This window comes from Perognathus longimembris, chromosome 2 (genome assembly GCF_023159225.1).
Source record: "Perognathus longimembris pacificus isolate PPM17 chromosome 2, ASM2315922v1, whole genome shotgun sequence".
NCBI lineage: Eukaryota > Metazoa > Chordata > Mammalia > Rodentia > Heteromyidae > Perognathus > Perognathus longimembris.
This window is the reverse complement of record NC_063162.1, coordinates 9,163,052-9,190,374: the sequence shown is the minus strand read 5'-3', so window position 1 is coordinate 9,190,374 and position 27,323 is coordinate 9,163,052. Positions and strand designations below refer to the sequence as shown.

The window sequence follows — 27,323 nt, the reverse complement described above, 5'->3', positions numbered from 1 at the left end:
GTCAGAATCTTTGTAAACAAGATACATGGCACAAGCTGTGCCACGTGCTGAAATACAGCCTAGCTAGAGGAAATCAGTTAAAATATTTTTCAAGGAAGTTTAGTTTTTATCACACTTTGTTCAAAAGGAAGCTTAAGATAAAAAAAAAAAAGTTCTCATTTTTTTCTTTTGTCAGTCCTCAGGACCTGACCACTGTCCCTGTTCGTTTTGCTCAAGACAAACGCTCTACCATTAGGCCATATTCCCAACCCAAGAGTTCCCAACTTTTAAAAGCTATGTTAAGACCTACAGATTAGCTTTATTCTTGTGCAAAAGCAGTAATATAAATGATACATGGAAAATTCAACCCTCAATTCTACCAATGAACTGAATGTGAAAAACTGACATATACAGTATCAATTCTCAGAATATGCAGTTATGTATGGTTACATTTTTCATGCTTGTCTAATGGTTTTGGGACTTATTACTTGTATGGGTATACCCAAACCCAATGAAGAAAAATTCACAGTATAGCTACCCAGTATATACAACAAAACCTGGTCTTAAAATGCCACAATTCTAGTTACACTTAATGGCCAGGCATTTTGCAAAATGCATCAATGCTCAAGAATGAAGTAAAAAAGAAGTTTGCAGGCAAGCTAAGTCCACATCCAAGTTCAACAATGGGGCAAGGTAACCAGATTACTTTTCAGTACAAAATTGCTTCGATTTTCCCCAACAGCTATCCAAAATCACTTCAGTTTACCTTATTTTGTGAATATCTCAAGCCAAATTCAAAACTGAGACAGGATTAGTAGTACACACCTGTACTTCTCACTACTCTAGAGGCTAGTCTCTTAAATCCTGGAGTTGAGGGAAGCCTGTGCAACCTAGACAGACTTTCTTTAAAAAAGAAAAGAGGTGGGGCTGGGGATATAGCCTAGTGGCAAGAGTGCCTGCCTCGGATACACGAGGCCCTAGGTTCGATTCCCCAGCACCACATATACAGAAAACGGCCAGAAGCGGCGCTGTGGCTCAAGTGGCAGAGTGCTAGCCTTGAGCGGGAAGAAGCCAGGGACAGTGCTCAGGCCCTGAGTCCAAAGCCCAGGACTGGCCAAAAAAAAAAAAAAAAAAAAGAGGGGGCTGGGAATATGGCCTAGTGGAAAGAGTGCTTGCCTGGTATACATGAAGCCCTGGGTTCAATTCCTCAGTACCACATATATAGAAAGGGCCAGAGGTGGCGCTGTGGCTCAAGTGGCAGAGTGCTAGCCTTGAGCAAAAAGAAGCCAGGGACAGTGCTCAGGCCCTGAGTTCAAGCCCCATGACTGGCAAAAAAAAAAAAAAAAAAAAAAAGAGGGCTGAGAATGAATGGCCTAGTGGTAGAGTACTTGCCTAGCATGCATGAAGCCCTGGGTTCAATTCCTCAGCACCACATAAGCAGAAAAAGCCTGAAGTGGCGCTGAGGCTCAAGTGGTAGAGTGCTAGCCTTGAGCATGGAAAAGCACAGGGACAGCACCCAGTTGCTGAGTGAGTTCAAGCCCCAGGACTGGCCAAAAAAAGAAAAAAAGAAAAAGGTGGGAAGACAAGGGAAGTGATAGTGCTCAGAGTACAGCTTAGTGACAGAGGACATACTTAGCATGTGCAAGGTCCTGAGTATGATCTCTAGCACCAAGGGTTGTGGGAACAGTGATACCAAATATGGATGACTCTTCCACACAAATAACCAAGTGAAGCAGGGCACTGGTGGCTCATGTCTGTAATCCTAGTTACTCAAAAAATCCAGAATTAGACCTGTGGCTCAAATGACCAAGTGCTAACCTTGGGCACAAACACTCAGGAGCAGTGCTCAAGCCTAAATTCAAGACCCAGGCCTGTCTCTTTCTCTCACATATTCTGTGGATCCTCCCCCCCCCCCAAATGTCTAATTTTATTAAAAAATCAATTATTATTGCCCCTTTCCTCTTCAGTATCTTTCACACACACACACTTTCCCCACTCCTATTCATACTTCATAAACAGAACCTTTCATATTCAGGTAATTCTAAAACCAAGTCATTCGTGCCCTTGTATTTTTAAAGCACCCTTTCATACTACCTAGCCTATCTCTACTACCTTTCAAAACAAACCCAACTTCCAACAGAAAGAAAGTGGAAGACCAGTTTTCACATTAATTTGGCACTTAAACCACCACACTAGTCACTCTTGGTGGCTCACACCTGTAATCCCAGCAACTAAGGAGGCTGAAGCAGAAGGAAGATCCTGAGTCTGAGGTCAGCCTGAGCTATGTAATGAGAGCTTGTCTCTATTAGTTAATTAAACATATCCATCTCACATAACTTAGAACACATTTTCAAGCCACGATTATTAATAATAATCCCTTATATACAAAGGATCTAGAAGTGGTGACTCATTCCTGTAATCCTAATACTCGGAGTGCTATGGCAGGAGGATCACAGATTGAGCCCAACCTAGGTAACAGTGAGACTCTCTCTCAAAAAAAGATAAGAAAGTAGGGGGCCAGAGGTATAACTCAGTGGTACAGCATTTTGTCTAACATGCTCGTGACCCTGGGTTCTTAATCCCCAGCACAAAAAATAAAGAAATGATAGACAGACATACATGTATACACGGCATGGACTGAAATCTCATAGCAACCTCAGTATAAGCATAACTACTAGGATATTTCATTACAAAATGTAGGACACACATCCAATTCAAAAATCCTTGTCTCAGTCTCCAGAGGGCTGGATTACAGGTGTGTATCCTATACCCAACAGTGAAGGCATTTCAAAGAACTCATTGAACGCTGTAACATTTTTTCTAATATATGCCAAAAACGCAAAGTTAATGTTTGTAATGTGTTAGGTAGATGCCCAGATGGTGCAATGCGTATATATACTTCAAAAGTATCTATGTTTGTCAAGGATAATCATCATTACTCATAGTTAATACCAATGACCAACTTAAGCCATGATAATAGTTTCCATATTTGTAGACCCCAAAGTGATGAGATTTAAGTCAAAGTATTCCACATTAGACACATTTCTAGGATACAAATTTCTATTCCTCTGCATACAGAGATTACACTTTAATTCAAGTCCATTTAATGGACTTTAACATAGAAATTAACCACACTGTTTCAAGGCAAGCTGCAAAGTACATTTATGTAATAAAAGACACTAAGAAAAAAAAACACTTATATAGTCTAGTCTTTATTGAAGACTTACTTCAACTGTGGTTTACAGCTTTGGCTTTAACTGGCCAGTTACTTTAGCCTCTCACTGCCCGCAGACACAAAAATCAAGTAGAAATGGTGGGGGGGAAATACTAGTAGAAAGATGATTCCAGCAAAGAAGATGGCAGGCAGAAACACATTATTAAAATAAATTTCAAAGTAGCTAAGAAATCTCTGCTGTTGTTTTTAGTGAACATGGGAAAAGGCAACGATTCTTAAGTGTAAACTGGATAGCACTGACTTCAATTTGTATTATAAAACAGTCTCAAGTCGGTGTTAACTTGGTAGTCCTATTTTCTAAATAAGTTTCCCAAGGATAAGTACCTTTGTATTTTATAACTGTTTACTATGAATTAATGATCATGAAATTCAGATGGCCTTTTCTGTTACATTTACTATGGCAATTTACTAGTCTGGATCAAAATTTTGTTAAATCATAGAATATATAACTTGGAAAAATACAGCTACATTCAGCTGTTATTTCAGTAAGCCACTTAATGTACTGGCAAAGCAAAAAAAAAAAAAAAAGAGAGAGAGAGAGAAGAGGCAAACTGAGAATTCAACAAGCTCTTACCAGGTATCAATAAAAGTCTTTAGTCCAAATTTCACAAATATTCATGAAAAATTTAACTCAGGGGCACAGTACATAGTCTCTTAAGTCCTCTCATTAGAATACAAAGTAACTTTTCAAAAAACACATCTCCAAGACAGTATGAACAAAATAAGAGTATATTTAATAATAGGAGAGTGTAACACATAACTATTGTGGCTAAAACCAAGGTACCATATAAATTTTGGCTCAAAGAACCTTGTGAATTTTTATGTTGAATACATTTGGCTATATTTCTAAGTGGGTAAAGAAGGAAAACAATAAGAAAACTATTGTGGTCACCAATATATAAAACCATTATCATCTTGAAGTTAACTGTAAGACTTCAAAGGCTTAAAACAGACCATTGGTGAGTGCCAGTTGCATCTTACCACTTAACTTACTGTAAACACTATTTTCTGGTTTTGGAGTCCTGGCCAACATTTTGAATACATTTCCAAAACACTTGCATACCCCCTAACTGTCACAATTTAAATACATAGGATTTTATCTATTGTACATTCCTGTTTTATAGAAATTTGAGGCAGATTTGATCCACACTTAAAAATATCTTGGAAGCAAACCTCAATCTCTGCACCTTCCCAATTGATTCATTTACAAACTAACACACATACAACTCAAGCCTCCGTTCAGGCCTGTCAACCACACACACTCTTCACGGGGAAAAAACTCAAAGTAAGTCACAACTTTGTGCACTATTTAAACTGAGTATCCAATTATAAACTGGTACATCAAACTGTCTAAATAAGATGTTTTAGCAATCTGTTTAAAAAAATCCTGGGGCAAAATATATCTAATTTTTAAAAACACCCCAATATTTTTAAAAAACATTTGTGCTATACAACTGATAGGAACCTTGAAATTGTTTCACAAGGTTTTAATCAAGGTATTTACATACCAAATAATGTAAAGCAAAACAAAGAAAAAAGACCCCCCCCAAAACCCTAATTTCCAATTACATTTTAGAATGTACTAATGCATCAAAGATTTGTATGAAATTAAAATTTAAGGCTTTTTCTGTGTAATTTGTGTTATTTTAATTTACATAGCCAACCTTGAAATGTCAGTCTTAAACATTCTCATCAATCCACTGCACTGAATGCAGTGGAATGTGTTAAGTGTTACTTCAAATTACATTGCTGCTACTTCTATGTTGAAGCATGCTCTTTAAACACTGTAGTTATTCAGTATTTACAATGTATAGCATTTAACTTCATGTAAAAGCACAAGTATGACTGTCTTTGTATTAATACAAATACCATACTTGGAATTTCCCCAACCCCAATGAAATGTAATATACTACAGTTTTAATAATCAACACTTTCTGAAGTTTAAAAAATATGTCTTAATATGGACCATCAACATTTGCTCAAGAAACTTAAGACAACGCTGCTCCTTATTTAGGTTGCAAAATTTCAGTCTGTCTGGCTTCAGTTTCTTTAGGCATAGAGAAAGTAAATAATTCCTCCAGAGCGATTCCAAAATCATGCACTTCTTCTGAATATCACTTTTTTCCTGCTGACTTCAAATGTGGTCCACATCGGGGGAGGGGAGGGGAGGATCAGGATTCAGGATGAACTTATGTAATTCCCAGTTTTTTCACGATTCTCCCTTTTTTGCTCTTTTAAAAACACAGTGAATTAAAATACTGAACAGCAAGATAAAAATGGAATAGTATCTAAGAATCAAAATGTATTACCCATTTCTCCTATTATATCAAAATTTGAAGTCAGAATTGTCTTTATTGACTTTATTTTAGTTTTTGTACACAAAGAAAAATCATGTTCATATCCATCATGAACAAAAACTTAAAAAGGCAGAACTAGAAGACATGTGTCCTTCACCAAAGCAAAGCTGTGCTAAAGGTTCCAAACATTTCAATTTTTAAAATAAATATTTTCATTTTCCGATGTCTACTTTCATGTCTTCAGAGTGTCACAGGAAATCGAAGCCTATCATGAATTACAATTTTGTTTAGAGTCCCAGCTCACTGTGTTTGGTAACTTGCCATGCCATATCCAGCTTGGTTAGGAGGAGGTATTACAGGGGGAGGAGCTTGTCCTTGGGGAGGCTGAGCACCAAATCCACCCATCCAAGCAGCAGACGGTGATTGACTTAGAAGAAAAGAAAAGACAGTTTTCAGTAAACACAGTAAGAAAAAAAAATCATCCTGATGTTCATATTAGACAAGTAGAAATCAACAAATCTACAACAAATTAGAATGTAAACAATATGTATATCTAAATACATATATGAATATTCTTCATGAAGTTGTGATAAGATAAGCACAATGTACCACAAGTCTGAAATGATGATCAACTTGTAAGAAACTGTAATGTAATTTCCTGTTAGAAAGTTTCAGTGGGGCTGGGGATATGGCCTAGTGGCAAGAGTGCCTGCCTCATATACATGAGGCCCTGGGTTCGATTCCCCAGCACCACATATACAGAAAATGGCCAGAAGTGGCGCTGTGGCTCAAGTGGCAGAGTGCTAGCCTTGAGCCTTGAGCAAAAAGAAGCCAGGGACAGTGCTCAGGCCCAGAGTCTAAGCCCCAGGACTGGCCAAAAAAAAAAAAAAAAAAAAGAAAGTTTCAGTGAACGTAAAAGTCCCTACTGGTAAGGTACTGGTGGCTCATGCCTGTAATCCTAGTAACTTAGGAGGCTGAGATCTGAGGATTGTGGTCAAGTCAGCCTGGCAGGAAAAGTCCCCGAGAGTCTTATCTCCAATTAACTACCACCCCCCCGCCCCCCAAAAAAGAAAAAAAGCCAGAAAGTACAATGGTGGAGCAAGACTTAAGCAAAAAACTCAAGGACAGTGTTCTGTTCATGCCCTAGGACCCGCACCATTAAAAAAAAAAGTCTAGACTGGCCTGGGGGAGGGGGGAAGTGGGTGTGGGGTGTGGAATTACAAGTAGCCAACTTTAGAAACCTTAGTCAAATTCTACCAGCTGGTAACACAGATATACCAAATATTACCATAACCAATTCTGCCTAGATAATGAGAATTTCTTAGTATCATTAAATGCATTTCATTAGATTTGCTTCTATAAATGTTTATAATCCAAATACCTTGATGTATATATTATATACAACTTTTCATTTCTTATGGCAGAACTCAATCTGTCTTTATTCAAACAACTTACTCTACTCCAAATCCTTGTTGGTTCCAAGGTTGCCCGTATACTCCGTAGGGCGGAACTTGCCACCCATTTGCCATATACTGTCCATACTGCTGTGGGTTTCCGTACACTTGGCTCCACTGGCCCCACTGACTGTAGTCGACCTAGGAGAAAACAAAGCGCTGTTTCAGGGAACCAGCAAGAAACACCGTATTTGAAGAAAGAGTGGGAGACAAGGAAGAGAAAAACTAAGTAAGCACCCTTATGTGAATAGGACTCTGTTATTTATCATTGTCTAAGTTATTGGGGTGGTGACACCTGTGAAAAGAAAGTATTAAGATTCAGTTAATACCGCAAAATAATTTTGAAATAGCATTAATACAAGCAACTGAAAGTAGCTATATTCTTTATATATATATACATATATATGTGTGCGTATATATATGTGTATATATTCTTTGTTTTTTTTAGTTTCCAAAGCTCTTATAGATAGGTAAGATGGAAACCTTAAAAAGTGCTAAGAAAAATCCAATTACCTGTTGGAAGTTTTTAGTCATATCAGGAGATTCTTTACCCCAATAGCATTTAACCACATGTCCTTCAATCGTAGTACCATTCACCGAAACAATGGCATGGGCTGCACTTTCATGAGTTGAAAACCTATAGGAAGAAAATATAGTGAGGTTTTGTCTTCTTATTAAAAAAAAAATGAGTAAATAATAAACTCATTGACTGACATCTTTAAATGTACATTTTTCCTAAATTGCATTATATATGAAAAGTACTATATTATAAAAGTACTAAATTAGCAACATAGCATGGTAGAAACAAACAAGATAAAAAGAATTAATTAAATATAAGAGAAACAGTAGGATTACATGTGGACCACTACCTGACAAACGAATAGCCCTTCTCTGGAAAAACTCTTATTTCCATAATTTGTCCAAATGGTGAGAATGTCTGTCTCATAAGCTGATCTATAAACAAAACCATAAAAATACCTCATATCAAATTTATGTACTCCATGAAATTCATAGAACAGTAAGGAAGTCCCACATAGAAAGTGGTTAGGAAACCCAACACTGTACCTGTTAGCCCAGAAGCAATTCCTCCACAGTACACAGTACAGTTTTTTGGACTTGACTGGTTTACTACATCTTCAAATCTCAACTGCTTAGTGTTGTCTACATGCAGAAAGAAAATGAAAATGCCACCTGTTTTTACAGTGTTGTAAAACTATCTACTCAGCCAGGGGTATATTACATTACACAGGCACTTGCCTCACATGCAAAAAGCCCTGGGTTCAATATCAGAACTACATAGCCACAAACTATTTTTTATTGATTATTATATACTATTAAGAAATGCCTTTGGCTGGGTGCTGGTGGCTCATGCCTGTAATCCTAGCTACCCAGGAAGCTGATATCCAAGTATTGCAGTTCAAAATCAGCCTGGGCAAAAAAAGTCCATGATACTCTTATCTCCAATTAAGCACCAGAAAACCAGAAGTGGAGCTGTGGCTCAAAGTGGAAGAGTGGGTAGCTTGGGCAAAAGAGCTCAGAGACAGTGTCCAGGCCCCGAGTTCAAGCCCCACAATTGACCAAAAAAAAAAAAAAGTCTTGGTGAGATGAGAAGACATAATTTTAGTGCTATAATTTAATGCAGACAAGCTATAAAACAGTATATGTATTAAAAGCCTATTTTCAGCTAGTGAAGAATCTATAATGTGAACATGCTTGCCAGCATAGCTTACTTTCTTGTGTACTTTTAGGTGCAGGTGGTTTACGTGTAGCCCAGTTGGTTCTGATTTGCCGGCCACCTAGCCACTGACCTCCCATGTGCACAATTGCATTTTCCGCATCCTATGGAAGAAAGAAGAAGAGCAATTACAAACACAACAGTGTTACAGAAATCCTAGCATGATGAAAAGTTAGCATGGCAGAGGCTCAATAAAACCTATAAGTAAATGAATTCACTAACCATTCTTAGAAAGTAAACTTGAGTGAACTGTAAGAGCTAGGAGTGAATCCAAATACTAGGATATAACATTTAAGTTCAAGTACATGAAAATTCATGACAATTCAAATATTACAACAAAAACAAACCAAAATCACAATGCCAGTTACTAGCCCAATTTAAAGAAACACTAAAATTACAAGACAAAGAAGTTTTCAAATATCTACCTGTATTATTAGTAATAAATTATGAATATGCCTTAAGATTAAAAACTTGTTTTAAGACAGAAGATTAATAAATCATGTTTTAGGAGGGTATCAATAAAAAATTAGTTAGTCAAATCAATGTGAACATGTAATTAATCTAAACACAGAATATAACTTGTTTTTTATCTCACCACTTCAATAAAATGTGAAACCAAAGTTTAAAACCAAAGTTCACTTTTGTTATTTAATGTTACAGCTCATGCAAATGCTTAGATGTTTTAGTACCTCTTCCTTCAAGAAGTCATGCAAAAGTCATAACATATCAGCTTTAAGTATAGACAATTCAAAAGAAAAATTTAAACTCAGATTTGCATGATGAAGAATGAACAGCACTTGCCTCCTCTTCATCTGTACTTGTCTTGGTAGTGGTGGTTAATTGGAGATAAGTCTCACATACTTTTTTGCCCAGTTGGCTTCAAACCATAATCCTCAAAATCTCAGCCTCCCGAGAAGCTAGGATTATAGCCGCTGCACAAATGCACTTTTATAATCTCCCTTTCTGTGTGGCCACCCTATCCCTTCCCAGCTACTTATTTTCAAATTTATGAAAGAGAATTATACTTTATTATTAATATTCACAACAAATTAGTTATGTTTGTAGTTAACATTCAAGCACATTCAAGTTTCAGTTATTCTATACTAACTAAATGAATTAAGTTTAGAGTCAAAAATCTCAAATGAGCTGAAAGAACGTACCAGTTTGTTATAAAAAGATACAAAACCATAGCCTTTGGATTTTCCAGTTGCCATGTCTTTAACTACCCGAGCATCCCTGTGAAAAGAAGCACAGCTAAATGAGGGAAGTAAGAGTCATCCTCAAAATAAAAACTAAAAGGAACCACACACACTGTATTGTGAGCATTTTTTAAAATAAAATTCCAGTTAGCCCTAATTAACTACTGCCATTCCTGACCTTTCCCTAATGCTTCTTTACCTGTTAGAAAAAAGCAGTAGGACAAAAACATGTAATAAACATGCAACCTAATCAAACAGCCTGAGCTTTCTAAACTAAATGCTCAAATTTGAAGATTAATAGGAACAATAGTTTCCTTTTCTAATATTCTATTTACTAGTGTCCTCTAAGATTTACTGACTCTATAAATTACTGTAACAATGCTAACTACTTTACCATGCAATATCTAAATAGTTAAATGTCTTCTGCCTAGTGATACAAAATATATAAAATATTAAAAAATTGAAAAAGAGGAAAAAATAGGAATTAAAAAGGCATACATGGCCTGTTAACAGATTTCTTTATTTTTCTTGGTCAATTCTCTACCATCATTTTGGAGTTTGGGCAGCTGTAAATTTTGAAAAATTGACATTTTCAGAAATTTAAGAAAGGAGAATAAAAAACTAACAACAATGCTAAGCACACCAGTACGAAAACAACAAATTTACACAGAAATTTTAGTGAGTAAGTTAAAATGATTGGAAATATAGAACTCCACTGAATATAGAATGTTAAAATGTAAATACTAAAGTATGTATATATAAATAATGTATAATAAGAATAAATAGAAATGAGAAAAAAAATCTACAACTGAGTTCCAGTGTGCACAGTTCCTTGCAGTTAGCCTTCAAGATCCTGTCCATTCTTATGAGCAATTCTGCAAAATAACCAGAATGCTATTACTTTTAATTGTGACTTGGACTTTAGAAAACTGCAGGTCTCAGGTATAAATAAAGATAGAAAAACAGCAACCTGTATTACTTTATACTAATTTTAAACAGTACTACTTACCACATTTAGATTAAAAAGCAAAGCAAATATCAAAATAGAAAATTTAGAATTAAGTATTTCTTTGAAATATATTGATAGAACAACAAATTATACAGAGAAGTTGTTGTTCTTAATTATAACATATTTCTGTAAAGTAGTACTAAAATGATTAATTTAAATCTACAGAAAATATACAAGATAAACTGATTTTAATCAGACAGATTATTGAACTTGTAACCATTTTTAACTTTCAAATATATTTTGATAAAGTTAACAATAATTCTGCTAAACAAACATTTGCCCCTCACCAGCAAATCAAATGTTACTACAAAATTTAATTAATCCCACAATTAAGGTTCAGACATGAAACATCTTAATACTGTAATAGTACTACTTTTAACTTACAGCTAAAATATCAGAGCACATTTGTCATTATTCTAAGCATGAACATATCCAATTTAACCATAATATATCCAAAGATTTACTTCCCTTTCCCACTTATAAACATTATTAAAAGCTTAATACACAGTAAGTCACATTTACTTTTTATTAACCCATTATTCTTAAACCACCAAGTTTTGAAAACATTTGACAAAAGAATTAGACTCAAGTTTTATCACCCTAACATTTTTTCAAATATAACAGAGAATCATTTAAAATTTATAAACATCATTACACAGGATTATATAAAAACAAGACCCCAGAACATTGAAATGACATTAACATTTGCAACAACATCTACTCAAAAAGAAAATAAACCAAAAATAGAAAACCAAAACTAAAAGGAAAACACACTAATTAGGTAAAGAAAATCTTAATTCCAATACAAGTTAATCATATACAATTCTGCCTATCCACTACTGAGTCTACTACTGCTTATGATACTTACGATATTTTACCAAAGGGGGCAAATGCTGATTTGATATCTTCTGTTGTAATTTCTGGACTCAAATCCCCAACAAACACATGGAAGTGATCTGAAATCAAAGCATTTGGTAATCAAATACTTTAAAAAAAAGTTATGAAACCTTTTGTAGGTAATTACAGGAGGGGGAAAAAAATCCTAGTTAAGCTGGAAATGCTGCCAGGATAATTTCAGAATCTTCCACAGTAAAATGCAGCAGGAGTACTTACTGGAAGTATCTTTTTTCTGGCTACTTGGTGTTGTTGCCCAGTTTACTTTGACCTCCTAAAAATAAAGATTATATTTAACACAATTATTAGGCATGTCATTATGAATTATAACACTTACCACTTAATAATTTATCAAGCAGGATTACTTTTGTAACAGCACTAGGCTGAATAAAACAAAGCCATCACTCAGCAGGTGAATGTCTGTTTAAAAACGTGCTAAGGAGGAACACAAACTAATTTAACATGCAAATATATGCACTCATAAGGTGGCACCATCCTACTGTCTTACCTTTCCCAAAATTTTTCTCCCATTCATAGCAGCTAATGCAGCAGCTGCATCTCTGTGTTCATAAAATTCCACAAAGCAATATGGGTCATTGCTTGTATGCTGCAAAACAGAAAATCCAACAGAAGAGTTGACCCTTCTGCTATCGGGTTGCTGAGAAGAAAATCCAGGAAAAAACATTACTGATAGCTGGGAATGTACAAGGTAAGATTGCATAAGTTTATGAAAGCCTAACACTAAAAAAAAAAGGACTTAAAGCCAAAGCTGACTTTGCAGCTCAGAACACTGTAGAATCATGAGCATGAGTACTAAAATATTTAATTCTGGTGAAGTATGTTCAATATAAAATAGTAACTTACATTAAGCTAAGCAAAACCCTAAACTCAAACTTGAATAAGGACCACTTCTTACCATTACTCTCCCAACTATTTTTTGGTACTGGGACTTGAACTCAAGGCATTACATTCTTGCTTAGCTTTTTTGCTTAAGACTAGCACTTTACCACTTGAATTACATCTCTACTTCTGACTTTTTGCTGGTTAATTGTAGATAAGAATCTCTAAGATTTGTCTACCTATGCTGTTGTGAAACCTTGTTCCTCAGTTCTCAGCCTCCTACTGAATAGTTAAGATTAGCCATGACCCACCATGTGGGCCCAAATTACTTTTTTAAAGGATATATTTTACTTATGCACTATACACCTTCATAAACTGTATCTTAAGACTACAGAAAAATACAGTAATGAAGCAACTTACGAACTTCACAACTAATCCAATCTAGGCCTCCTGCTATAAACTATAGTACTTTGTACTGCTATAAGATTGGATCATATGTATCTCTTTTTTGGAGAAGGAAAGAATGAGAAGAAAAATAGAAAAATTTCTCATTTGTAACTTGTGAAATGAATTCCCTATCTTTCAAAATAGTCTCAGAGTAGCAGTACATGCCTGTAATGCCAGCACTCAGGAGGATTCAAAGACTGGTAAGAGTACAAGGCTAGCCTAGCCAAACTCTGCCTCAAGCAAACAAACAAAAAGGTACTAGAGCTTTGATATACTTTGATTTTGGTCTTACCAAATCCCAGAAAATACACCAGTGATCTAGAAAAGAATTTCTGAAAATAAGTCTCGGGGCCTGAGTGTAGCTCAGTGGCAGAAACACTTGCCTAGCATATATACTAGGCCTTAGGTTTGACCCTCAGCCCATTAAATAACCGAAGATATCTAGGACAAAGCTACAATTTAATATCACAAAAAACAACAACATAAAAAAATATATTAGGGGGCTAGGAATGTGGCTTAGTGGTGGAGTGCTTGCCTAGCAGGCATGAAGCTCTTGGTTCGATTCCTCAGTACCACATGAACAAAAGAAGCCAGAAGTGGTGCTGTGGCTCAAGTGGTGGAGTGCTAGCCTTGAGAGCAAAAAGAAGCTCAGGGACAGTGTCTAGGCCCTGAGTTCAAGCCCCAGGACTGGCAAACAAAAAACAAACAAGTATATTAGGCTGGGCAGTAGTGACTTACAGCTGTATTCCTAGCTACACAAAGGCTGAGATCTGAGGATTGTGGTTCAAAGCCAGTCCAGGGGAGAAAAGTCCCCATGAAACTCTTGTCTCCAATTAACCACTCAAAAGCCAGAAGTATATATATATACACACACACACATATATATACACATACACACATAGTGTACTTTATTAACTATATACTTCATAGATGGCAAGTATGTATTTATAAGAAGGTAAAAAAGGAATGCCACCTAACAACAAACAATGAATTTTGATTTAAAAAAACTGGGACCTATATGGGCTAACTGTACAAATATATTTTTATTTAAGGCTACAATCAGTATTTAATGTAAAGTGCCCTTAAAGAATTGTATTTAAGATCTGGGGAATTCTAAGTGGACTCACAAGGAACAAAAAGAAAAATTAGGTAAAATAAAGACCTTTCCAACAACCAATGTTTTTCCTTCCAGGAAAAGTTTTAGTTATATAACAGTAGTAACAAGGCAACCAGAAACATTTCCTTAAGAGAAAGAAGTGGGATCATTAACACTGACATGAAAACTCTGGGCTCACAGACAAATCCTATTGTCATAGCCATGTAGGCACTGCTCCTAAGAGGTAGAGAAAGGAAATCAGGGGGAAAGACTCCAAAGAAAAACAGACACTTAAGTTCCTCTCATGAAATTAACATTCACCAGACGCATTCACTGAAGAAATGATTTGAAAGTAAAAAGCTCATCTGGGCATAGCTCACACCTGTAATCCTAACTCAGGAGGCTGAAATCTGAGGATAGTGATTAGAAGCTAGTTTGAGCAGAAAGTTTTAGACTTTTTGTTTGTTTGCTGATCCTGGGTGCTGTTCTTAGCTTCTTTTGCTCAAGGGTGGTGTTCTACCACTTGTGTCACGTCCACCTTTTTCTGGGTAGTTTATTGAAGATAAGAATCTCAGGCCTCTGGAGTAGGATTTCAGGGGTAAACCACCAACCCAGGTATCTTTGAGATTCTTATCTCCAATTAGCTACTAATTACAACAACAAAAAAGAAGCCATAAGTAGAGCTGTGACTCAAGTGGTTGAGTGCTAGCCTTGAAGAAAAGCTCAGGGATAGTTCCTAGGCCTTGAGTTTAAGCCCCGGTGACAGCATATACACACACACACACACACACACACACACACACACACACTTAAAAAGGTAAAAAGCTCAAATTGGGTTGGTCCATATTTCATCTTACTTCTACTTTTTCCCTATGGGTCTCCAAGAGAAACACTGATAATTATTGTAAAACACACAAAAGTTCAATGGCAGAGCTACAAAAAACCCAGACTTTTAGGAAACTAGCCTACCGAACTGATTTCAAATTTGTCAAGCTAGTAGTAAGACAGATGCCATTTAGTGTATATACTTACGTACACATGCGTGCATGTGTGTGTGCAAGCACATGTATGTTTCCCTTATCCGTAGGGAATGTGTCTTGACATGGTGAATGTTTGAAACTTAGCATAGTACCAAACCCTGTAGATATGTATATTTATAAATATATGCATGTATCTATCAAGCTAGTAGTAAGACATGCCATTTAGTGTATATACTTACGTACACATGCGTGCATGTGTGTGTGTGTGCACATTTATGTTTCCCTTATCCGTAGGGAATGTGTCTTGACATGGTGAATGTTTGAAACTTAGCATAGTACCAAACCCTGTAGATATGTATATTTATAAATATATTCATATATTTATATATTTTTTCCATCTTAACTAAACACTTAACTCATACAGTGGCCAGTATGTATTAAGTCCAATAGCAAAACTAGCATAAAAATTTTCACTTTCACAATCTAACAGAACAGTCATTTTTACCATGGAACCTTAGCATGGGATTATTTTTCCTTATTGAGAATTTTCACCTTTTCACTTAAAGGAACCATCTTGGTGTATCCCAATTGCCAAGATCACAGCTGCTCTTGCACTCTGGGGCCATTGTATCAAGTTAGATATGGTTAACTGGAACATAAGCACTAAGACAGCAATGTCAGACAATCTAATGAGAGAGGAATGCTAAGTGACTAACAAGTGGATAAGCATGTACAGCATGGATACACTTGGCAAAAGAATGATTCGGGTTCAAGCTGGGACAGCAAGAGACTGATCACACTATTCACACTGTGTGGAATTTTCAAGTTTTGAACTGTTTGCATCTAGAATTTTCTAATTAACATTTTTGAACAGAATGGCTAAAACTAGGTAAGGGAGAACCACTCTACACACACACATACTCTTAATTATTCATATCACATAGAACTATATATTCATACTACTCTGTGTTTCACCTAAGATACCCACTGGTTTTTAAGTCAAATACTGATATAACTGTCAGATGAAAAAAAATTAATGTTTTCTTTAAAAATCCAGAAAAAAATAGAACATATATTGTATTATACTACATAATAAAAGCAAGAACCGGGGGCTGGGGATATAGCCTAGTGGCAAGAGTGCCTGCCTCGGATACACGAGGCCCTAGGTTCGATTCCCCAGCACCACATATACAGAAAACGGCCAGAAGCGGCGCTGTGGCTCAAGTGGCAGAGTGCTAGCCTTGAGCGGGAAGAAGCCAGGGACAGTGCTCAGGCCCTGAGTCCAAGGCCCAGGACTGGCCAAAAAAAAAAAATAAATAAAAAAAATAAAAATAAAAATAAAAGCAAGAACCGGTGGAAACATCTAATGTAATAAAATCACAAAATAGGATTTTTCATTTATCAATATAAAATAAATGAAGGGAAAATAAATATCTAGACACTACATATTCTACACTAAAATTCATGTCCTTTAGAAGCTTCCCATTTAAACCATCACCAGGAAGAACTCCAAAATTCAACTAAGGTCCTTACCCTAATTAATGTTGTCACCAATTTCTGTTGAATGACATTAAATGTCAAGAGAGAAAAACATGAGATTTTTTAACTATTTACAAGTTAAATTCTAGGAATTATAGTTTATGAGTAGTAAAAAGTCATTCACTCCTCAAATGTCTGTGCATACAGACATTAAAATAGAATTACTAAAGCAAATACTTATGACTTTTTTACTGAATTTTTCTAATGACTCAAACACCTTCTCATATCCATTCCTAAACCAACTTCTTTCTATCAAATTCCAAGCCAACAATGCCATGAAACTGTTGATTCCTTTTGTTTCTACTGACTTCCAGGAAGAATTCTAAACAGTGGCTCATCCTCCTTTAAACTCTTGGTGGTCCTGTTTTCTCACTGACAGATCTTTCTGAAGGTAATTCTGACTGGAATTCTAAATGCTAAGCTGTTCCAGGCCAAGGATTCAGACCTCAGTTCCTCTTCTCTGGCATCATTCTTTTTTTTTTTGCCAGTCCTGGGGCTTGGACTCAGGGCCTGAACACTGTCCCTGGCTTCTTCTTGCTCAAGGCTAGCACTCTGCCACTTGAGCCGCAGCGCCACTTCTGGCCATTTTCCGTATATGTGGTGCTGGGGAATCGAACCCAGAGCCTCGTGTATATGAGGCAAGCACTCTTGCCACTAGGCCATATCCCCAGCCCCTCTGGCATCATTCTTAAGTGAGCACATCTCTCATTGTTTCAAATACTACTGCAAGTTTTAGTATTGGGCTCTGCAGAGTTCCAAACTAGTTTATCCAACAGCCTATGCAGAATGCGCATTTAAGTATCCAGTGTACATCTTAAATTTAACAATGCCAAAACAACTCTTGATTCCCATCACTTCCCATCTATCCTGTGCTCCTCTCAGTCACCCTCACTTTAGTGAATAGCATTACCACCCACACAATTGCATTAACAAGTCTTTCCTGATTTCTTCCTTTCCCTTATATCCCACAGCCAATCATTGATTCTACCTCCAAAATGTACTCCAATTTACCTAGTTCTACTTGTTAACCAAGTCTCTAAAGTATCCACTAGTTCTTACCCAGAGTACTGCAGAAAACAGCTTGTCTCCTGTTTTTAACCTCCTACAGTCCTTCACACAAATGTTATTCTTAAAAATGAAAATCTGAGGGCTGGGAATATGGCCTAGTGGCAAGAGAGCTTACCTGGTATACATGAAGCCCTGGGTTCGATTCCCCAGCACCACATATATATAGAAAACAGCCAGAAGTGGCGCTGTGGCTCAAGTGGCAGAGTGCTAGCCTTGAACAAAAGGAAGCTAGGGACAGTGCTCAGGACCTGAGTTCAAGGCCCAGGACTGGCAAAAAAGAAGAAAATCGGAGCACCTCATTCTCCTGTTTAAACACCTTTAATGGTCTGCTGCTTCATCTTGAAGTTCATTATAGTATACAATACCCTATGATGCTAAATCCCAACTACGTTACTGGGCCTGTTTCCTACCACTTAACCTCTATCACTAAAATAGGAAACCACCACCGGTCTTGGCTCCATAAACACAACAAGCCAAGCTCAGAACTCAAGGCCTTTGTGTTTTTCTCCCCACATCTCTATTCCTTTTTAGCATATATGACACTCCCCGATCCCCCCACCCCCCCCCGCCGTGGGGCTTGAATTCTGGGCCTGGGTGCTGTCCCTGAACTCTTCAGCTCAATACTAGCACTCTACCACTTTGAAACACAGCACCACTTCTGGTTTTCTAGTGGTTAATTGGAGATAAGAGTCTCACAGGCTTTCCTGCCTGGGCTGGCTTTGAACCACGATCCTCAGATTTCAGCTTCCTGAGTAGCTAGGCTAACAGGTGTGAGCCACTAACACGGCTGACATCTCTTTTTTATTCATGCCTCAGCTCAGAGTTAACACCTTCCCTCACTACTTAGCCTATGTTAGCACCAATCCTTCAATCCTCATCTTCAAACTCTATTCTCTTTATGGCTCTTACCCCCTCCTTGCTCTCTATTATATTCTCAGTGACTTGAAGACGAACTAGTAATGCAAAGTAACTTTTTGATTAATGAAAGATGCATGAATAAATGGCCAAAGTGAGGAATAAAAAGAAGGATAATATATACCAGACAGCATGAAGACTATCATTAGTTAGGAAAGATCCATAGGTCAGAAGATTATAGCTTCACCCATTTCAGGATGAAACACGAACACAGCTTCTGGCATCTTCCAAATACTCTTGGCTCTTCGCCTCTCTTGTCACTAATCCCATTTCAAACTCCAACCATTCTGACCATGGTTCTCTAACAGAAAACACACTTCTTTTCTCTCCTTACCTTCACATGCACTCCTGCCCAGTCTACCAACCTCAGTCAACATTCTTCTCTCCACCTAGAATCCCTTCTTCCCTAAATTACTTTCTAGCAAGTTTCTATTATTATCCTTTTAGGTTTCAGCCTCCATACTGGTTCCTACAAAAGTCCTCCTGGACTTACATCTGCCTCCAAGTGACATATCATTCTATATCCTGCCTGTTAACTTCTAGGTCTCTCTACTGGTAAGGCTTAGGAACTGTCTTAGTACTGCTGTATCACATTTACCATAGTATCTGGTACATAGTAGTCAAAAAATGGTGTCAATGAAGAAACAAGGCTAACTGGTAAATGAGTCACTGGACACTACACTACAGTTTTAATTGAGAAAGCACTTAAAAAAAAGTACCTTTTCTTTGAAAAATGGGACAAAACTGTACTATAACAGCTAAATGCCTAGCTACATAATGTTTCCTCATTTAGTATTTACTAAAGATACACAAGACATATGCTGTTTCACTATGCCCATAAGCCTAATGTTCTTTTACATCCATACCAAGTCTTAAACTTTTGAAATGTTATAAAGGTATTAATATTCTTATGAACTGTATGAAATACCATTAAGTTTTCACCATTCCTACAGGAGCTATTTACAAGAATCACCTAAAGATAACAATACCATGAAGAATGACCAGGCAAGAATAGTAGCAAAGAAGTTTGCTTTGCCTTGTCAAATAAAACTCTACTCTAGGCCCCGGTTATTAGCCAAACTAAAGTGAATATAATATGTCAACAAACTCTCCCAACAGAATAGCTTGAGGTATAAAATAAAGTTGAAGATGATGCTAATTAACCCAAATATCTCAAAGTGGTAAACATCATGCTAACAGAGAGCACTGGTAACTGGGAAGATCTTACCTCTGTTATCATTTTACAGCTTTTACAGGGTCCAATTTGACTGAACAACTGAAGTATAAGGACTTCTGTTACATCCCTGGAGAGGTTACCTACGTATCTGAACAAGAAAAAAAAAATCATCAGCAACTTTTCTTAGCCATGGCTTTAATAATATCTTTTAATTCATTAGCTTCTATTTCATCTTAATAAAATTCCTCCAAGCTAATCCTATGAAGGTAAGATTAACCCTTATTTGGGAAAGCAAAATTTGTTCTTACACCACTAAAATACTATTTCAAAAGGCATCTTAACCCCAAAGGTATATTATCTTATACCCCGTACAGCATGTTCTTCTCTTACTGTAGTGATTAAAATTTCAAACAAGTCTTAATTATTTTAAAATAATTTAAAACAGATATATTTGACAAATTCTGATTCACTAAAACACCTGATCACAAAAGGATATTAGACACTAGATGTTAGTGGGTTTGTCCTAGGACTCCAAACCAAATTATATAAGTAAAGAACAGAATCAGAGTAAAGTTGTAGCAAAACATATAGAAGGTGATGGATTTTATTTTATTTTGGGCTAAATACTACCATTAGCAATGGTATGCCTTCATTATTTTTTTTAGAAGAGCAGAGTAAAACAAAATTTCCTAGTAAAAAATGCATCAGAATGAATAAAATATACCCTTACGTAGATTTTTTTTAAAGCAAATATAAAGATTTCTTTAGAAATTTAGAGAAAAACTAAGACAATTCCAAATATACTCTGACTATGGAAGTTTAAAGCTTTAGAGTTTTTTTCCTCCTAATTACAAATCACGTGTACATGTGTGTGTTTTATATTATAATAAGTTTAAAGAAAGAAAAACCACTATGATACTGTCAAGAGTTGACCACTTAGGTTTGTATGATACCATGGACTTAACTTTTCTCAATAAATTGAGAAACTTTTAAGCTATTGTGGTACTTAACAACAATTCCTCAAACTTGTATCTGTAATGAACGCCTCATAAACCAAACAGTACTTGTAAAACTAACAGAGTTTCTTCTGGAAAGTAAAAGGACCTAAGTTTTATTTTTCTAACCATAATAAATAACATCTGGAAACTGAGACTAAAAAAATCCTTGCCACATAGTTGCCACATTAGATACATTAACTGTTTTAAGATGGAGCATGCTTAAAGAGAAGACTGAGAAAGCTAGGGTTAAGCTAAAAAAAAAAAAAAGACAATTTAATACTAGGAGGTGGGGATGAATAGCAATTTTCCATTTAGGAATTTCATTGTAATAGCTATTAATAACCTTAGGATATATGTTCTAATGTTGAAATACAAGTCCAATGTTATTAAAATAGAAGATTAAACTAGCTGACAAATTCGTTTAGGTCTCACTATCTTTTCCTTACATTTAAGTTCAGCTGGCCCATATATGTTATATAGGATTATGAACTAGCCATAGCCAACAGCTTGCCTCTTTTTAACTTAGAGGTTTGTGTGCCTATATCCACAGAATAATTTGTTTTGTACAAAAAAAAAAAGACTTATCTATAAGGAAAATGAACAGATGATTTTGGTATCCTAAATACTGCGCTGATCCAACCCCAAAAACTAATAATTAGCTCAGAGAGAAAAGGAGAATGGATGACTTTCACATGCTGAAAGCCGGCTAGTAACAAAACTAAAGTAGAATTATCATATTAGTGAAAGACAGTTTAAACGATTGGCACTCCTTCTTAAACATTCATCTGTTCAAGAAAAACTGCATGGGCACTAACTAGCTTCCATATTTAACAGTCACAAAAGAAGGGATTGATACTTAATAGGACTTGCATTTCAAGCCAACTTATTTTCAATCAGTTAGAGATTCTGAAGAATTTCTGGGGACACTAGCTTCACATATATTATCAATCTGCATTTCTAGTACTGATGTCAGATAAAAAATGTTTTGAATGCCATGATATACTTAAGCCCTTCCACAACATATAGAACATATTAGTTTACTGGGATACAAAGGCCACAATCCACCATATAATTTCACCTCAACTTTTTCCAAATTTGATTGCCCTTTATTTTTTTCTTGTGCTTTGGTCAATCCTGGGGCTTGAACTCTGGGCCTGGGCACTGTCCCTGAGCTTTTGTGCTCTGGGCTAGCACTCTATCACTTGAGCCACAGCTCCACTTCTGGGCAGGAATGTCTGGGCTGGCTTCTAACTGCAATCCTCAGATCTCTGCCTCCCAAGTAGCTAGAATTAGAGATAAGCCACTGGCACCCAGCTAAATCGCCCTTTCCTTTACTCATGGTTCTGTAATTCATGTATTTAAAATAGGTCTTCACACATCATAGTGGAGGCACATTTTGTAGCTTTAAAAATAAGGTACTCTACTGCTTAATTACTTTTACATTATCATAAGACAATTTGGCTGAAAATAAATAACAAAAATATTTAAGACAAAGTTCAGTACTAGATCTAGTAAGCAACTTCATTTGGTAGTTTATCAAAATAACTTTTCCTTTTTCCAAATGAGTCTCTACACTTCAATTTCTTTCTGCTGTGGTTATGAAGCAGTCAACATAATCTAAACTGCCATGATTTTAAATATATAATTTCTACCTGAAGAACATATACAAAATAACAGAAACCGACAAATGACTTGAGTTTTTATATTGAGGTCAATTTAAAAGAGAAAACATGTACAAAACTCGAAAATGATTTTTAACTAAAGGGAAAAAAAATAAAGAAAGGCATACCTTACAGTCTATTTGTCTTCTAAGAACAGGAACTGTAGGAATTGAAGCATTAAAAACCAAAAATGATACCTTTATCCCTAACATCAGGGTTAAAATCCAATTTGCAACTAGAAACTTGGCAGTTTCACAGTAGGCAGAAGTTCACACTGCTAAACTACTTCCTATGTCCAATGGGCAGAATTTTTAAGTTAAGAACATGCCTTGCAGAAAACTAATGACAGCTTTTGCACATTAAATGTGCTCTCACTCTAAAAAGGGTAGCCCTATGAAGGTTGAAATTATAGCACTTTTACACAAAACACTATGGCTAAATTTCCACAAAGCTAACATTTTTGCTTTTGTTCTTGACAAGTTCCTAGACAAAAGGAGACTTTTCAATAATATTCCTTAATAAAGTTCTAAAAGATTGTTCAATCTGTCAGTTTTTTATTTTAGGAAGGAGATATGGTGAAGAAAAAGTGCAAGTAATACAACTAAACTGACCATCTATAAGGGATATTGACACACATTTCAAACGAAGAGAATATGATTAAATTGCATGAGAGACTTGATTATAGCCACAATATAACCAAATCCATAGTATAGCTAGGCAGTTTTACACTGAGATTTTATATTATTTTATTCTGCTTTGACCTTACATGTTCGGATTATACTCTAAATCATTGGTTTATTTCTTCCTTTTGATTAACAGGAAGAACAAATAGCCTTAAAGGGTGGCATTGCATAACATGGCTATTATTACCCAAGAATCCCAATTCCCACTGATTTTGGTGCAGCAAATGGATGAAAAAAACAACAACAAAAACCTTCAATAGAACACTAGTATAATTAGTGCCATACTGTAGATTCAGATATACCGTGGATCAAATCACTGCACTACAAAGACACACACAACACAAGCCTGAAACGTGTGTCCTACAAGGCTGGTCCACTTCAAACACCAGCATGATCTTATTGGTTTGGTCTTAAGATCACAAGTTACCCACTACATAAAATACATAATACCCCAAAACAAATGTCAAATGAGAATGAAGAACATCAGAAAACAGACCTTTACAGCAACTGTATGACAAATAAAACTTTAGTCTCAATATAAAAGCAATTCTATACCACTTTAAATACCATCAAATAAATTAGTAATACTATAGGTAATGAATATTTAAAGACCTACCTAGGCTATAAACACCATATTGTTTTCTGAAGATAGAACCATATGTCTTAGCTTGTGTGTGTCTGCGGGAAAAAAACCTCACTAGTAACACACAGGCATTTTAAAGAAACAGGTTAAGATAAGCTTTAAGAGTACATTCTTTTAAAGCATACTATCCACTTGAAAACCTAATCCATAAACCACAATGCAAAATATAGGCTCTCTATGAACAAAACAAAATCTCTAAAATCATGTTCAAAGTTTTCGTCCCATTATTTGGATCTTAAAAAGCCATTTGAGAAGACACATGTAAAATATATACCTTTAAAAACCACTATGCATTATTTTTATTGAAATCCCAATTGTGAAACATTCACTTTTATCTCAAGATATTATATTAAAGAGCTCTAAAAAACTACATAAAAGTCAATAAATTTCACCAGATATGACGTCTGCCTATAATTTAAATCACTCAGGATTTTTTTTAAGGACTTAATTTAGTGAAAGAAGTATAATCATGTTAAATAGTGACTGAGTACCTCTTATGATCCAGGCAGTGAACTAAGTGCCGGAGGGGTAAAACCTAGGAAGATGTAGCAGTCTTTGTCTAAAAAAAAACAAGCAAACAAACAAAAAAACCCTTCCCATGGAGAACAGTGTGAGAAGACAGTTCCAGAAGGAAAAATGAAAGACAGAATAGTAAACATGTACCGACATACAGGAATAACAGCTTAGGATGTTTATTTACTCATCTATGTATATATTTAGACGATAAACACAAACAACCCAAGTGTTTCAGAGAAAAGAGGCTGGAGAAGAGAGAGGTATAAAATAAATAACAATGAATTAGCTCATTAGCCTACTGAAGGAGAGAGATCTCAGAGATGAAGACAAGCAGGATGTAAGGAGAGTTACAGGAAAAGATACTAAAAAAGCATATTACTTAGCAGGACAAAACCAGTAATTCCTCTTCAAAGCAACAAATAGATAGTTAATGAGACATGTGCCAGGAGAATTTACCAATTATTCAGTAGCTATTATGATGCAATGATGACATCTCAGACACTTTAGATAGAATGTAATTGTTACTTTAAATACATGTTTAGCTAGGCCCTAAATCTAGCTTTTCCCAGATACTTGCATCAAAGTACACATTACTAGTAGAATGTCAAGTTTGGGCTCAACAGATGCTGAAGGACAAATTTCAAATTTGTCTCCATTCCCTCTTGTCTGGGAAAAGCAAGCAGAAATGAAAGGCCAACATGAAAGTTCTTAGCAAGCTTTTCATAGATGTGCTTTTTGGCCTCAAACTCCCAAAACAAGATGGCAAACACTTTATTAAGATGTTGAAAACAAAAAAAAAGAAAGAGCACAAGTCTGACAAGAAAAAAAAAATCAAGTAGCAAATATAGATATCTATCTTACTTATTAAGCACACTATCTTTGTGAGGATTGAAGCTTTGGGAAGTCCAACTTCCCGAGTGCCCATCCACCTTTATCTACCTATTCCCCCCAAAGTACTTTCCCCATCAAATAACCGAGCCAGGTGAACTCTGATCTTATCAATACTGGCAGAGGCAAAAGAAACATCCGTGATCTGACTCCCTGTACTCTAGATAGGAGCAGTGGGCCTCCAGATGCTGGGGAAAAAAACCAAAGGTGCTCAACTTAAAACACTCTATTTGGAAAAGTACTCTGGCTTTTTAAAAGGATGCGAGATTTAAAATTTTTTTTTTTAAAAAGTCACACTATTTAGGGGGAAAAAAAGAAAAGAGCAAGCGAGTGCTGACTCATCACTATTCATCAGGAAACTCGATTTAGGCGGTGGGAAGATGAAATTCATTCATTAGATTGGGCTTCAGGTAAAACGCAACAGCAAGACTGCAGGAAAACTCCCCCAAGAGACACACATCAAATAGCGGATGGAGACAGCATTGTATCCACCTCCGATGGCCTCGACGCACAAGACAGATTGAGAAGCGGCAACACCAACAGAGCGAAAAGGAGTTTTAACAACTGGTTGTCAGTTTGGCGTAGCGAGCGCTCAAAGTAAACTTCGTAATCCAAGAAGGGAGAGATGCTCCGGCGGCAAGAGGCATCCCCTTGGGCGCTTCGAAAGTAGCGGGCGCTGGGCGGGTGTTTCTGACAGCGTGGGCAGGGGCACGTGGGGGCAAGAGAGAGAGAAAGGGGCTCCGGTGGCTGCACAGAATCCCGCCTTCTCCGGGGGGGGGGGTGGGAGGGAAGAGCCGAGAGGGGACCGAGGCTGAGGACCGAGGACCGGGAGGGAGTGAGGGGCTAACTCCACCGGGGCCGCGGGAGATGCAAAGGTGGTCCCCCACCCCCGGCAGGCCCCCCCGTCCCCGAGGGGACCGGCAGCTCCCGGCCCGGCCCCGCGTCTCCCCCCCGGAGCCAAGGGGGAGCGGGAGCTCTCCCGGGCCTGACAGCTTCAGCCGTGCAGAGACCCGGCCCGGGAAGGGTGCGCCGAGGAAGGTGAGAGAGGAAGGGGTCGAGCCAAGCCCCGGACCCCAGGAAGTGACTGCGTTTGGGGAGAGGTGGGGGGGGGGGGGAAGGGAAGGCTTCTTCCTTCCCAAGGAAAAGGGGACGGGGGAGGAATGCTCCCTGCGTCCGCGCCACCGCGGCCGAGGAGCCGCCCGGGAGTCCCGGCTCGGCCCCGGTCTCCAGCTCCCCTCCCTCCGCGTCCCGCGGTGCCCGGGCCTCTCGGCGCCTGGCACCCCCGGTCTTGGGTACTCACAGAGTCCGGGGCTGTCCGTCGTCTTCCATCATGGTGGGTGCGACGGAGCGATCCCGGGACAAGGGGGAGGGCAGGGCTGGGGAGGGGAGGGGGCGGGGAAGAAGGGGAGGGGGGTTCCGGGCGCCGGCTGGGGACAGAGGAGAAGGTACCGAACCCTGCTCTCGGGCTCTCTCCCCCCAGCCCGCTCCGGACACTGCGCTCCAACCAGGAGGAGCTGGAGGAGGAGGAGGATGAACAAAATGGCCGCCGCCACCAGCCAGGCAGGAAACGGGGCAGGGCGCAGGCGCGGCCCGCCAGGTCACCGCTCAGGCCAGCCGCGACGGCCTGGCTGGGGAGAGCTGAGCGGGCAGAGAGTCGGGCCGCGGGGGGAACCCTGCGCCGAGTCGCGACGGGCCACGTCGTCGCTGTGGGCCTGCTGACCGGCCGAAGCCCAGCCAGCTCCAGAAGAGGTCCGACAGAAAGAGAGATGCTGCGAACCGACGTCCCTGGGAACTGTGGTCCTGGGAAGGACCGAGGAAGCACTTCGTCTCCGGGGGCCTTCTGGGAACTGTAGTCCGAAGAAGGGACTTCTGGGTATTGTAGTCTTACGTGAAAATGTGAGGCGAACAGGAAGTCGGCGTGTCGGGAGGGAGGGAGGGAGGGATGAAAGCGACGTTAACAGGCCGGCGCGCAAAGTGGCGAAGGCGCTGTCCGGGAAGCAAACTACAAGTCCCAGAGTGCCTCGCGCCGGGGGCTGTCTCAGGATCGCTTTAGGCATCCTGAGGCTCGTC

At 37.9% G+C, this 27,323-nt stretch overlaps 1 protein-coding gene across 8 annotated transcripts; it reads right to left on the bottom strand.

The window, feature by feature from the left end:
- Positions 1 to 3,927: 3,927 nt before the first annotated feature.
- On the bottom strand, positions 3,928 to 27,040 carry Tial1 (TIA1 cytotoxic granule associated RNA binding protein like 1). 8 transcript variants are annotated; one of them, XM_048338126.1, is made up of 14 exons: positions 26,554 to 27,038; positions 24,341 to 24,408; positions 23,823 to 23,884; positions 19,916 to 20,012; positions 12,311 to 12,460; positions 12,022 to 12,076; positions 11,777 to 11,864; positions 9,861 to 9,936; positions 8,696 to 8,804; positions 8,031 to 8,126; positions 7,835 to 7,919; positions 7,479 to 7,602; positions 6,967 to 7,106; positions 3,928 to 5,938 (listed from the first exon to the last, which is right to left on the bottom strand). In XM_048338126.1, exons 4-14 carry the CDS (start codon positions 19,925 to 19,927, stop codon positions 5,812 to 5,814), a joined length of 1,062 nt encoding a protein of 353 aa, XP_048194083.1. In that variant the 5' UTR covers positions 19,928 to 20,012; positions 23,823 to 23,884; positions 24,341 to 24,408; positions 26,554 to 27,038; the 3' UTR covers positions 3,928 to 5,811. The 8 variants fall into 8 exon arrangements, with proteins under 8 accessions (XP_048194083.1, XP_048194085.1, XP_048194088.1 ...); XM_048338128.1 differs by having other exon boundaries at positions 24,341 to 24,384; XM_048338131.1 differs by having other exon boundaries at positions 12,311 to 12,409; positions 26,554 to 27,036.
- Between the last annotated feature and the right edge of the window lie 283 nt (positions 27,041 to 27,323).